At 37.3% G+C, this 15,203-nt stretch overlaps 1 protein-coding gene across 4 annotated transcripts in view; it reads left to right on the top strand.

The window, feature by feature from the left end:
* Positions 1–11,478, top strand: part of cysu (Curly Su) — a 136,368-nt gene extending 124,890 nt beyond the window's left edge. For all 4 annotated transcript variants that reach the window (XM_067776079.1, XM_067776070.1, XM_067776089.1 and 1 more), the window contains exons 6-11: positions 1,903–2,291; positions 2,363–2,536; positions 5,522–6,452; positions 6,514–6,792; positions 10,835–10,931; positions 10,999–11,478. In XM_067776079.1, the coding sequence (XP_067632180.1) occupies positions 1,903–2,291; positions 2,363–2,536; positions 5,522–6,452; positions 6,514–6,792; positions 10,835–10,931; positions 10,999–11,049 (1,921 nt within the window). In that variant the 3' untranslated portion in view covers positions 11,050–11,478. The remainder of the gene's footprint in view (positions 1–1,902; positions 2,292–2,362; positions 2,537–5,521; positions 6,453–6,513; positions 6,793–10,834; positions 10,932–10,998) is intronic.
* Positions 11,479–15,203: the final 3,725 nt, after the last annotated feature.

Raw genomic sequence — 15,203 nt, 5'->3', positions numbered from 1 at the left:
GTGGACGCGTTTTCGAGGTATCGCCATAAAGGTGGACCAGGGATGACTCTAGAATGTGTGTGTACGATATGGGATTCAAATTAAAGGTATTAATGATGGTTTTATAAGGGAGGCCCTTAGTTGTATATGTGAAGGCGTTTTCGAGATATCGACCAAAATGTGGACCAAGGTGACCCAGAACATCATCTGTCGGGTACCGCTAATTTATTTATATATGTAATAACAAGAATAGTATTCCTGCCAAGATTCCAAGACCTTTTGATTTCGCCCTGCAGAACTTTTTCATTTTCTTCTAGGTGTCACACCCATTTTACAAAGTTTTTATCTAAAGTTATATTTTGCGTCAATAAACTAATCCAATTACCATGTTTCATTCCTTTTTTCCTATTTGGTATAGAGTTATGGCATTTTTTTCATTTTTCGTAATTTTCGATATCGGGCGTGGTCATAGTCGGATTTCGGCCATTTTTTATACCAATACAAAGTGAGTTCAGATAAGTACGTGAACTGAGTTTAGTAAAGATATATCGATTTTTGCTAAAAAATTTTACTAATTTCCTATTCTGCGTCATAAATTCATCTCACCTACCAAGTTTCATCGCTTTATCCGTCTTTGGTAATGATTTTTCGAAATTTTCGATGTCGAAAAAGTGGGCGTGGTTATAGTCCGATATCGTTCATTATAAATAGCGATCTGAGATGAGTGCCCAGGAACGTACATACCAAATTTCATCATACCTCAAAATTTACTTAAGTTATCGTGTTAACGGATGGACGGACGGACATGGCTCAATCAAATTTTTTTTTCGATACTGGTGATTTTGATATATAGAAGTCTATATCTATCTCGATTCCTTTATACCTGTACAACCAACCGTTATCCAATCAAAGTTAATATACTCTGTGAACTCTGCTCAACTGAGTATAAAAAATCCGCCACTATTTTCCTGTTCACTGCTGTAGATGGTATGATGTTTCACATCTCACTGCTTTAAGTTGAACATACTAAAAAAAAAATAATAGTTGGTTCATTGGTTGAATTCCCAATGCCTTTGTCATCTGGTGTTTGTCTTAATTTTTTGACATATAACTGTAACTTGAACTCAATTACATACTGTTGGTGCGGCTTGTTGGCTGTAAAAACGCACAATATTTTGCCAGTTAATTATGTGTTTGAGCTGTTGATTGTATTTGCTATAAAAACCATAAAAGGAAACCGTTAATTGCATATTTTGTACTTAATGGTCAGTTGCCGGCGACACTTCGAACTGGGTTGATTTGATAATTTTGCAATATTCGTGCAATAGAATGAAGTCCGCGTGTGTGAGTGTGTGTGTGAACGGAAGAATTATTTGGTATGACAGTATCATTATCATTTGCTAAAAAGGTTTGAAAAAATTGCACATAAATATTTTTAAATGCAAAGGAAAAAAAGAGCATTTAAAAAATTCAATAAGAGAATAAAAAATACTCGATTTAGCTATTTGTTGCCTAAAAAGCATTGATAAGGACTTATCAGCTTATATAGATATTGAGTCAATGGTGAAAAAATCTTTTCTTAATTATGTGGATTTCCAGCGAAGAATTATGGGGCTGTCGTTTCTGACTAATTACTACCGCGCAGTGCTTACAATAATAAAACTGTTTATGAGCGTTAATTGAATGTTGAAAATACCTGCATGTCACTGATTGGCATACCTTACTATACAAACATTCATATTTACTGACACACATACACATGAATGCGCATAGTTTTGCGTTGGCTTACAACATTGCTTTGCTTTGCAGCATTACACGTGTTTAGTAAATTAATTGGTTGATCTAGTGATGTGATATGAAAAAATATCATGCGCCTTTATTTGTTTCAACTCCAACTCTTTACTTTACTCACTTTTCATTTAGCTATGGCCTCTCGTATGAGGAAATTGAAAAAGGTTTGCCTACCATTGACACATCGAGGACGCTCATACGCGATGTGTGTCCACCGTTCTTTGCTGGCGTTGAATGTCGTCCTGGCAAATATCGGCGCTTTGATGGCTTATGCAATAATATTGATCATCCAACGTGGGGCGCCACTATGGCACCTTTTCAACGACTCATCGGTCCTCTCTATGCTGATGGTATAAATGCGCCACGCATTTCAGTTACCGGACATGATTTGCCTATTTCTCGCGTTGTTTCACGCACAATGCATCCCGATGATGGTTATCATGATCATGCTGGCACAGTTATGGTAATCGCTTGGGGTCAATTTATGGATCATGATTTTACGCTGACTGGTACACCGTTGGGTGAGTTTTGCTTTTGTATGCGTGTGTTTTTTTGTTTTCTAAAATAATTTTTCTTTTCGTTTTTACTACAGATCCGATTAATCGCAATGATCCGGAAGAGTGCTGTAAACGTCCTCTTCATCTAAAACATCCCTACTGCAATGAAATTCGCGTCCCAGACGATGATTACTTCTATCGGTTGTTCCACGTTAAATGTATTGACTTTGTGCGTGGTTTTCCATCACCGCGTCCTGGATGCCGATTAGGTAAGTATTTTGTTGAAAGATGATTGTATGGCCGTTGAGTAAGAATTGTATGCTTTTAAAGCTTGGAATTCTTGAAGTGAGTGGATTCTGATTCTTGTTGTTATTGTTGTATCTTAACCTATCAAAGCATTGTCCAAAATTTTGTTGAGTGCAGCGCGCGTTACATTGGTTTCCCGTTAGGTAACCTGTTTTTGCAGTTTGGGAAAAAGCCCTCTTTCTTTTCCCAACCAAACACTATTATAGGAACATTGAGATTTCTTTCTCATCTCGCTTGTTTCGTAACAAGTTCTTCGATTTACTTCAGGTGATCACCTAAAGGTGTTCAAGTGGAGTTGTAGCCAGTCGTTTCTTCGCTGGGCTAGCTTGCGCCAGTGGGTAACATCGAGGGAATTCACGCATCCTTTATGTCAATTTCGATACCATATTTAGCCTATTATAAGATGGCATCCATCCCTTTAGACTTTATTATATTTGTGTTCAAGTCAGCATAGCTGTAGAAAATATCGTTTCTGTATTTCCGGATAAAATTACCCTCTCACAAAAGACGTCCGCTGATGGGATCCAGAAATCTAAAAATCGATTTGACATACGAAATTTTAAAGCATAGTTTACCTCTTGTTATTCTTTCCATTTTGCGCTGTCAATGCAAATTGTTACCTACCTATTCGATCTTTTTCTACTCCCGTGCGAGTTCTGCGTCTTCATAACATCGAAGCGTCAAACATAGCGTCGACTATGATCACAGTATTGATAAATCCTCCAAAGATGCGATTGTCCTTGGAAAAGCTGAGGAAACTATCAACATGTGTTTTGTATTCATATGCCATTCACCTTCTATAGATGCGGCTAACTTATTCTCCTGTCAACTTGTTATTAATAATTGGAAAGGGAGATATCTATACCTGGAAAGAAGTAATGCCAGTCTACCCCATGCCATGAAATGATTCTCAGCAAAAAAGTTATCTGCCTTATCAGATGCACATGTCGGAGTCATCCTAAAACATGTAAGATGAATAATTAATGATCACATAAGCATACCACATTCTGGATGAAAAGTGGGCTCTATCTCCGCGGATATTATTCGGGAAACATATTATTATTATTATTTCATGCTCCTTTAACGAGAGAAGATTTCAAGAACGGGCCAGATTCCTATAAGAACGATAATGTCGTCCTAGTAACTGAAGTACAGAGTGTGGGGGAAGACGAACCCGATACCCCCATTGCCGATGATGAATAACACGCTCCGGCATCCAACTATGGGGAAGTGAGAATGGCAATATCATGGTTAAATAAGCACAAGGTGCCAAGTAATGACGGGATACCCAATGGGCTGTTCAAACATGGAGGCGAAGAGTTGGTATAAGATAAAGAAGCAAAAAAAGTGGGTCTTGCAGTAAATGCGGACAAGATGAAGTACTTGCTGTCATCGTGGCCATTGTAGCCACGTCACTGTTGACGGATATAAATTCGAGACTGTGAAGGATTTCGTCTATTTGGGAAGTAGCATTAAAAGCAAAAACAATGTCAACCTAGAAATCAAACGGAGAATAACTCTTGCCAACAAGTGCTTCTTAAAGCAATTGAAAAGTAAAATTCTCTCTCGACGAACAAAATTCTCGCTCTACAAGTCACTCATCATACCTGCCCTGATGTATGGCTGGGAATCATGGAGATTGCCGAGAGAAGATGAGATGGCGCTTGGTGTATTCGAGAGAAAAGTTCTCCGGAAGATTTATAGTGCTATCCGTGTTGTCGACTGCGAGGATCGAAGGAGGTATAATGATGCAGCGCTTAAAAACAGAAAGCTTCGCTAGATAGTTCATGTTATGCGGATGAAGGAATACGCTCCGGCAGTTTGTAAACAAGGGAAAGAGAAGACCTTCACTGCGTTGGGAGAGACAGTTGGAGGAAGCTTTGACCTCGCTTGGTGTTCCCAATTGGAAACTGTTATAACAAAACCTCACTGACTCAACGTACTTCATTTCTGTATAAAACATCAGGAAGTGCTGTATTTACAGATCGCGTCCGGACACATTTTTTGCTTACATTTTACTCCTTCTATTATCTTTCCGTGAGAAAAAAGTACAAAAACTGTGAGTAAAATGTGGACAAACATATCTTAAGACACGAACAATGAATTCGCATCAGCTTTTCATACGTATGCAATGATAACCAAAGATATTAGGTAGTAATACTATATAGTTTTCAACTCGACCCAAATAAACCTTTGAGATAAAAAATGTTGTAGAGGGTAAAAGCGGATCAAAATGCTCCGATTGAAATAAAGTCTGAACACTGCATTAGCAACGAAACATGGTGTCAAAAGCGTGACGTCACGCCGAGAAAATTTATTTCCCAGCCAAGTATGATTTCTTTGCTCTCTCATTTTTTAATAAGGGATCTGGTTATTGGTTCATGGGTCATACCTGTGCAGATACAGCCAGTAGCCAGTGGAATCCCAAGTCCGTGCAAGCATCTTACTGCCAAGAGATCTCTGTGGCTATTACTATTAGTAGGGATATTCTTAAAACCAGGCAAATAGGTCGTTCAGGAACTCAACGACCGATTGCACTTTGCTTGAGCTAAGCTCTAATAGTGGCGACTTTTGCTTGGGGCAATGGAGTGATCAGGTTTCCCAATTTTTGGCTAACTACGGTTACTAGGCATAAAATTGCAAAATCATATCCCGTTAAACCACACTGAATTGACACTGTCACCATCAAGTCGATTTCTTGCAATACTAGTGGAAAAGACAAATAAGTACTGGAGGATGTATTAGGCAACTGTTTGGCCGGTCCTGTCCTGCATGTCGCCAATATGGAGTTTAGAAAGTTGCAGGTATGCAAAACTTCGCACTCAGAACTTTTATGGGATGTTTTCTTATGACGTATAAACACCATCTACGTGATGGAAGTGCTCACAGCAGTCATGACTTAGTTTTGTCTTTTTCTCGTAGCACTAATCATTATTTCCAAATTTCAGGTTCGCGCTCACAATTCAACACACTCACCGGAGTCATTGACGCCAATACCGTATACGGTGTTACAGAGAAATTCGCACGTAAATTGCGCACCGGCTACGGCGGTCTTTTACGTATGAATCCTGTCTTCTCAGAGTATGGACTCAAAGATTTGTTACCACTGAAACTCGATATACCCGATGAGGGTTGCACGCGTCCAAATAAGAGCATGTTTTGTTTTGAAGCTGGTGAAATTCGTGTCAACGAACAGTTGGTGCTAACTTGCATGCACACATTGATGGCGCGCGAGCATAATCGCATTGCCACTGCGCTGGGACACATCAATAAGCATTGGGATGATGAGACCTTGTTCCAAGAAGCGCGTCGTATTATTATTGCAATTGTACAACATGTGACCTTCAATGAATTTTTACCAATTTTACTGGGCAAAGAGGTTATGGAAAAATTCGGTTTGGTGCTGCAGAAAGATGGCTATTGGGATGGTTATGATCTCAAAGTGAATCCTGGTATTATTGATGCTTTTTCTGGTGCTGCCTTCCGTTTTGGTCACTCATTGCTGCCTACTGCGGTGGAACGTTGGTCAAAGGCGCACAAGTTTATTGCTTCGAAACGTTTATCAGATCTAATTCGTCGTCCTTATGATTTGTATCGTGCTGGTGTTTTCGATGAATACTTTATGGGTTTAATGAATCAAGTAGCACAAGCGATGGATGACTCCATTACACAAGAAGTGACAAATCATTTGTTTAAGAAAGAAGGTGCGCGCTATGGTATGGATTTGGTGGCGTTCAATATGCAGCGTGGACGTGAGTTCGGTCTGCCTGGTTATATGGAGTTTAGAAAATTCTGCGGTTTACCCACATCGAATGCTTGGGAGGAAATGTTCGGTTCAATGCCAAATGACACGATATTGCGTTATGAGAGCATATTTGAGTAAATAAATTTTTATATAATTTTTTTTAAGTTTAATTCTCAATATAAATTTTCATTGCAGACATCCAGCTGATATAGACTTGTGGTCTGGTGGTGTTTCAGAGCGACCTTTACCAGGTTCTATGCTGGGACCTACATTCGCCTGCGTTATTGCTACTCAACTGAGCTATTCTCGTCGCGGTGATCGTTTCTGGTATGAACTTCCAAATCAGCCATCGTCGTTCACGCCCGAGCAATTGCAGGAGATAAGAAAAGCTAAATTATCACGTCTGATATGCGACAACACCGATCTTATAGATACCATACAAATTTATCCCATGGTGTTGCCGGATCACGAAATGTAAGCATAAACTAAATTTTTATACTCAGAGTGCTTTGCACACACTTTGATTGGATAACGGTTGGTTGTACTGGTATAAAGGCAGCGAGATAGATATAGATTTCCATATATCAAAAACATAAGTATCGAAAAATTGATTGAGCCATGTCCGTCCGTCCTCCGTCCGTCCGTCTGTCCGTTAACATGATAACTTGAGTAAATATTGAGATATCTTCTCCAAATTTGGAACACGAGCTTATCTGGATCCAGAATAGATTGGTATTGAAAATTTAGTAAATAATACACCTAGAATGTTGAAATTTGACGTGTGGACTGACATTGAGACTCTTGATAAAAATTTGAAAAAAATGTTTAAAATGAGCGTGGAACCGCCCACTTGTGATAAAATCAATCAAATATTATTAATCATAAATCAAAAATCGTTAAACCTATCGTAACAAAATTCGGCAGAGAGGTTGCCTTTAATATATGGAATTGGAAAATACTAAAATTTTTGAAAATGGGTGTGGCACCGCCCCTTTTATGACTAAGCAATTTTCTATGTTTCGGGAGCCATAACTCGAAGAAAAATTAACGGATCGTAATAAAATTTGGTACACAAATTTTCCCTATAGCAGGAAATAATTCCTGAAAAAATGGACGGAATCGGTTAAAGACCACGGCAACTTAGATATAAAACAAGTTTAAAAGGGACGTAGACTAGAAAAATAAGCTATAACTTAGCAAAAAATAGTTTTGGATCAATGATATTTCACTTGTCAAGTTTTATTGTAAGAGGAAATGGGAGACATTTTGTTTTTAAACGGACGGTGCTACGTGTTATGTAGAAAAGTAATTTATCTGAAATGAAATGTACAATTGAAGCTCACGCTGAGTATATAACGTTCGGTTACACCCGAACTTAGACACCTTTAGTTGTTTCCTTAAGAAACTCCTTTAGTTTTTGTTAACCGAAGGTTTGGGTATTTAAATAGCTTTGAATTAGGGAGTTAGGAATAGTTTAAATGAAAAGTATTACTATCGTTATGAAGTACGGACAACCATTGAATAGAAGCAACCTCTTTAAATGTCCAACCCAAGAAATCCCCGTAAAAACGTCTCATGAAGTTTTTGAATTCTGTCAATCACTACACCGAACATACCACTTGACACATAACCTATTGAGAGAATTATTCTTGGCTTATTGCCTACTCTGTCTTCACCGTTCACCTTCTACGGTCGAACGGGTTGTCCAATAATACGTTATATTTTCACGCTATGTGATATTATTGGACAATTCTGACAAAAATCTATTAACCATTTCTAAGTATCAGCAAGATTCCATGAAGATGGACCGAGGCTATCACATAAAGCTATCTTACCAAAGGAGGAAGGGCTTAACATATAAATCCGAATGACTTCAGGCTTGTTATCCCTCGTCCTTTGTCCTCAAAAACTAAGGGAAACTCTGGAAGCGCCTATCAGAAATAATATGCATATTCACAACCTCTCTAGTCCTAAACACACATCCCTCAAAAGTCAAATATGCAGATAAAGGTCTCTGCGTTTTCTCCACAAAGAAAGAGAAATGGATTTACTTCGAGGACTTCCTTTCGGACGTCTTTCTGGACACAGACGGGAGCAATTAACAAAGTGTATCCGAAAGTCACAAAAAGAGTAGGGAACCCTTGGTTTAATTGTGTAAATCGTGAAACAAAAATCGTGATATATTTCTTTTCACTAGTCCGAAGCTCTTAAATGGAGTGTGCGCTCAAACTTTAATTAAAGGTTTAATACCATGACTTTATCTTTGGACAATAAACTCAACCGCTATAAATATATCGAGGACAAAGCAGGAAGGCTAGTACTAACTATACGCTTCTAATGCAGACGTCGGCTGACTGTGCTGCCTTAAGTCAAACATAAGGTACTGGGTGTATACCGCTGTCATAAACACAATATTAGTCTACTTAGGCATGGTTTGGTGGCCGGAACTCGAAAGGAAAATAATGGTTGAAAAGGCTGCCTTAGGAGCACACACAGGCCAGTATGAATAGGCCCGTTGTGATAAGGAATGGCATAGTCTGTAGGATTACCAGAGGAGCAGCGGTAAGCGGGAACTTCCCTACTCCCCGAAAGATGTGCTCGTCCTCTTTCTGATTCTACTGTACAGTAAGCTCTACGGAGTTATATAATGCAGTTAGGCTGAAAGCAATTTTGCCTCAAAGTAACATTACATTTCGTAACGAAAACTTACGTAGACAAAATTATACTGCACCAACCTCTTTCTGGGTACGAATAGTACCGTATTGCGTTCAGATCTAACACTCATTAAGGAGGTGATCGTTGTGGGCCATCTAAGAATCCAACATCCGCCACGATTACTTCAATCAGGTAGCGACCAAAGCTATGCAGCTTGTCGCTAGACGGTGCGTCACACGTTCGGGTCACTCTACCCGAATGTCAAAGATAATTAAGTTAGCCATTTCATAAGCTTCACTCTATAACTAATTAAAAGAGAAAATTATTCACAGTGATTTCTTTGAAAATGACTCTGCAATTAACTGCTATCTTTCAGTCTTTGTAGAAAAATCACATGCACATTTATAATTGCAACTTTGGAAAAATTTATTTTTTAGAAGATTGCGTTCAAAAAACAATCATATTGAAGAAGCATTCCAAGAATAACTTGTTCTTTTTTTTATTCACCGAATAAAAAGTAAAGAATTTTTTAATTTGCCTTGGATCCTGTGATTTTGCCACAGCCATCGAGAGATTTCAGCGACAGCGCATTAAACCCCAGCGGGTTAGGGGGCTTAGAATATACCCGCGTCAACCTCACCTACCGGTGGCAAATCCCTTTTTTAAAAACAGCCGTGGCTCTGGCGACCACAAGTTCCTTTTTGATCTATGGGGTGGGAGGGCGTTATAGCATAGAAGGTTTCATGTGGTCACACCAAATCGTTCCCGAGATGGTCGGGCCAATACTTTTATGGTGCTTATTATCGGAACGTACCGGATCTGCATCCGGAAACGGACAATGAACATCAATAACACTCTCCAGGGCCTTCGTGGAATTCCTTTATCGCTACAAAAACAACAGCTTGGAAGGTAATCACAAATTCAAAGTTCTAGTCACAGGAACGGTTCGCTGCGATGCTGTTGAGAATGCTACTAAAACAGCGCCTGAATAATACTAAAAGTCCAAGTAAAATTCTGCATAGGCGGATATGCAAACTCCTGCGCTAATAGTTGATATCCACTGTTAAATCTGTGGCTAAAAGCCTTACACAGCCAAAGTCATATTTCATAGGTTTTAACGAGAGCGCGTTGACTGTTCCAATAGCTACCAGAAATCAAAGTATAACCATGATCTGCAAATTTTATTTTCAAAGTAAAGTTGCAGAAACTATGAGCTGCCAAAATATATTATGGCATAACAGCTAAAGTGTTATTACTGTTTGAAAGTCTTATTAATGTTTTAAATCTTCTAAACAAAATAATATCACACTGCTGTCCATTGAAATGAAATACAAGCTAACTATATTCATCAAGCTTAAAACTTTCAAGTTCATCTCAATTCATTGATTTCAAGAAACGATTTGAATTTTTGAAATGCTCTCCTGAAAAACTACAAAAAAATGACTTTGGCTGTTATGGCTGATGGGCACAACAATGTCGTAGAAATATCAATTTTCTAACAGTGGATAGTGTGAACTGGGATTGGGATCATAATGCCGTTTTATAATGGTTCAATCAGTCACGGATAAATACCGCTGTGACTGAGGGGACACAGTGACACATGGTTACTCACAAATCACGGGATCTGCCAACTCTAATTTCCTCTTCTACAATTTGTGTTCATTACTTGTGCACATTTGTAGAAGCTCGAAAAGCAACACTACGTGATTGGTTAAAAAATTCTTTCTGCGATGATGCTTGCTCCAAATTAGTTGGCTGTCGATTGTAAGCCGGGACAGAAATTTTTTCAAAGCAGAGCATATTTGTGCTTAGGTTTGTTCGTTTAATATTGAGATATTGTATCTTAACTTTTTAATTTCAGTAATCCTCGAGTGCCATGTAAGAGCGGCATAATACCATCAATGGACCTGACTAAGTGGGCCGATTTCTCTAGTTCCGACATAGGACATCCAGTTTATGTAAGAAATCACGAGATAATGCATTACAAAAATTTTTCTAAAGCTAATTAATTATTTCTTTTTTCAGAACTTTCTCAACGAAATACCTGATACACTATTGAATTTCAAGAAAAAATAAGGGTACAACTTTTCTAAACTAGTTCATAAAACGGTTCAATATTCATTAAGGTTAGAAATAATGAAGGAGGCGAAGAGGGAGAGTTTTCTTTCGAACTATGTTCTTGTTTCCATTTCAACATTTCATAAAATAATTGACTACGTTTTTGGAACTACACAAACTGAGAGAATGGCTGAAGGAAAGATGACATTATATACATACATACATACATTCACACATACATACATATACAGTAGAATAATTTAATTTTGCATACAGCATTTGGAACTAGTATATGGAATCATTTGTAATTACATACATTTCTACATTACATAAACACAATGACATATTTCTAAGTCACATTTTTGTTCTTCAGTTTAACAATAAAATATCAAAATAAATTCGCTTTTACATTGTTGCTGCTATATCAGATCATTTATATTAGAGATGTTATTAATTTCTTTTTAATTAATTTAGTATAGCTTTTGATATTCCTGCTTTCATATTAATAACAGCGATTTATACTTCGCATTCATTACACCGCGTTACACACATTCTGTCCTATGAACCAAATATACTTTTTCGGAAAGGGGAGAAAAAATAAACATTCACGTGTATCGGCGATTTTCATGTACACGTCAGTATTTGTTTTTTTTATGTAGAAAGTATAAAGCTCGCAGTGTCCGTCCGTCTGTCCGCCTGTGCGAAAGGCTTTGGATCCGTTTTTAACCCTTTTTCCGTGATCCAATCGAGCTGAATTTTTGAAGGCAGACTCGTGGAAATGTCTGTTTCACGTCAAAAAAATAGATTTTTTTATCAATTCTCAGATTTTCCTAAATTTTTTTTTTTTTAAATTTTTTTTTTTAAATTTTTTTTCACTGTTATTCATAAGTTATGCCGAACTTGAAGGCACTCCAAATTTTTAAACTACTAAAGTGTTCCGAAAAAAAAATTGTTTTTCGACCCATCCTACTCCATATATTTGTAGTATCAATCTAACACTAAACTGTTTATGGCAGACACTACTAGCTCCATACTTTATATATGAAAATCGCCGATATACGTGTATTTTTTTTTTTCCCTTTCCGAAAAAGTATATTTGGTTCATAGGACAGAACTAAAGCTCGTTTTTGTAACGCAGTGTTATTTATGCCGTTCAACTGCGAATATTTTGCGATGTGCTGTCTAAATTCCTAAATATAGTAAAAAAGATTTTTAAATTACATTAAAAATTACTATAATTGTTCATTTAGTCACATTTTGTTTGGAATCATTCATTACATAAGTCTTTCTCAACATATTTTTTTCTTGTTTTAAGGAAATAGTGTATGACTTTTTTAATTGTTTGATATTATTTTTTGGTCTTTAATAAATACTTGTGTACATATTAATTATAAATAGTAAAAATCTGTTAAGAGTATAATAAATAAAAATAAGTTATTTCATTTGTCGTGGGAAGAGTAACTAAACCAATAGCGATTATTTCTCAGAATGTATATTTCTGTATACCAGTCTTGTAATATAGACCTTGAAAGAAAAATCAACAGTTACTGATCAATTCAATCGAAATTTCTGCCAAATAGCCGTTGACACCTTAGGAATAAGAATGAACATATTGAAATAACAGAGCTTCGTCATTAATAGAATAACAGTTGATACCACAATGATTTCTGCGTAGCCATTGTCATAAAAAGAACGCAGTGACCGCCTTGAGTGTAAGTTTATATTTAAAATTATCTGATGCATTTGCATAATATTGATACTTGTCCACTGTTAATATTACCAATGAAATCTGTTCTTTTAACAGAAAATCGGCTATGTATATTGTTTGAGAATCTGTAATTTTTACCAATTATTGTTGTCTTCAGACAACGGGTTTCTTCTGTTTCAATGGCTCAATAAATTTGTTTTCTTGTTTTTGTTCGGTTGAAATAACTAAATTGCGATCAATTTTACTGAATCTGTGTTAATTAAAGAAGTACAAACCCGATTTGTTGTCTTTGCTACCCTCATTTTATTCGGTCGAGTGGCAGCGCAAGCTTACCGGAATATCCGGCGTTTTGTATATAGTATGAGCGGTCACCGTGGTGTGGTGGTAGCATGTTACGCGTACAAAAAAGAAGATCCTGGGTTCAAGGTACGGGAAAAGAAAATACGAAGTATATCATGTAGGCTTTTAGTCATTAGTTATTCCTTTATAATATAACTCACGACCTGTAGTGTTAAAATAATCTCTAATGGGAGTCAAACACACCAAGCAACTAACCGACTAATCCCAAAATTGTTCTAAAGCCAATTCGAAATGGCCTAGTAAAGGTCTTAACTACTCCCCAAACAGTTGCGAAAACAATATATATATGAGCCCATTATTATGAATGCGGTCTAAATCAATTCATTTGTTTGTTTCTCTCCCCAGTTCCTGGTGGTTGGAGTAGACAGGTTGAGACGAAGATATAGAGTAAGATATATAAGAAGCGGGACAGAGAGAAGGAGAGGGAACTTGAGGAAAATGGATGCAGAGAAAACGGATGGAAGAGAAAAATACAGGGAAAGAGAGAGATAAGCAAAGTGAGAAAAGTGGAGAGGAAGGAGCAAAAAAGATTATGAGGGAAGAGGAAAGGGGAAGAGATAGGAACGGGTAGTTAGAGATAAAAGCTCATTGAAAGTCTTGTAGATAAAAAAAAAGTTAGGGTTGCTGGGTCTGCCAATTGTGACATAATCATAAATTGGTTTTGCCAATTCACGCTTCGTGTAGTGATAAAAAAATAAAAATTGTTTATATAAAAAAATTGTGGCGAATATTACTATTTCGGTTAATCACTATGCTTCTACTAAATAAATGCAAAACAATAATAAGGCAAGCAGCCACACATACGCACATGTAAACATCAAAGTAAGCAGCCACACATAACAGCAACGAGAATATTCCACAAAATACATGTAGGCAGCAGCTAAGAGCAGAATTTATAACTCACACATCCACACGCATAAACTTAGAAGACTAAACGTGAATACCATACACATAAAGGAGAAATACATAAGCAGTTGACAAGGTTGTTCGTGAAGAGTCTAGACCCTTGGAGAGATATGCGAGTGAGGCAACAGAGAGTATAAAAGCAGCGCAAAATGGGAAATTATCTATCAGTTTAATTTTAACAAGCTTTAGTGAAGTACGCGATAATTGTAATTGTGAATCACTACTACCAAACTAGTGTTAATAACTGAATATTTGAGTTATTTATTCGAGAGTTAAGAGATTCAAAAGTTAATAGAAGCTGCAAAATAATGAGGAATTTTCCAAAATTCGTGACAATATGTTCAGTGATTTTTTCACTTTAAAGAATAAAAGAAAATACATCTCGTGTGAGTTACCCTGGAGCTTTTTAGGTATACCACTAGGCATGAACATCTCTATACCCTCTATAGCAGGGGCAACCCCCTTTTATACGCTTGGTTTGTCCTTTTGATATTCTTATATCATAAGAGGTGGCGTTCTGTTATATGTAGCCGTGAGAAATATCTCACCCTTATCCTTTCAGCAAGGGCGTTTTTCTACAAACCACATACATTTGGGATAAATCTTTTCTCAATATGCCATATACTGAAGACTTTGGGGTACACTTTTTCTCAACATCGCCCAAATGCCTTGCGAAATATCCGCCGAAGAGTCTTAATAATGGCTATGCCAAAACAACTGGATAGTTTTGGAAACAAACACTCTCTCAAAACTCGTTTGAAGAACTCCCTGTCTCAGAACGCAGTTTGGCTGTAAGTGTCCGCAGACTATCATCACATTTTATCGTACTAAAATCAAAGTTTGTTGTTTGGAAGCAAAAACGGTATTTTCACTACACCACTGAAAAGGACAGAGAACCCTCTGGATTTATATAGCACTTCATCGTGACTGTGTTCTGTAGCAACCTCAATTAAAAATAACCTTGCCCCTACGCGGATTAGCTTCGCTCTTTAGATCAGCCGGATAGTTTTTCTTCTTTGTCGTTCAGCACTGAGTGAACTTCATATGAACCTTTTGATGCGGTTTACGTAAAAAGTGAGGCCTAGTTCTGCTTTAATGTTGTATCTGTCACGACATTACTTGACCCTTGTGTTGCTTGATTTTTGGTATTCCAGGTTATTGCAATGGCTGACCAGTTTTCAGCAGCATTGTAATCACG

The sequence above is a fragment of the Eurosta solidaginis genome, chromosome 1 (genome assembly GCF_040869045.1).
Source record: "Eurosta solidaginis isolate ZX-2024a chromosome 1, ASM4086904v1, whole genome shotgun sequence".
Taxonomy (NCBI): domain Eukaryota; kingdom Metazoa; phylum Arthropoda; class Insecta; order Diptera; family Tephritidae; genus Eurosta; species Eurosta solidaginis.
The sequence above is the reverse complement of the archived record's forward strand: the minus strand, read 5'-3'. Positions and strand labels throughout refer to the sequence as shown.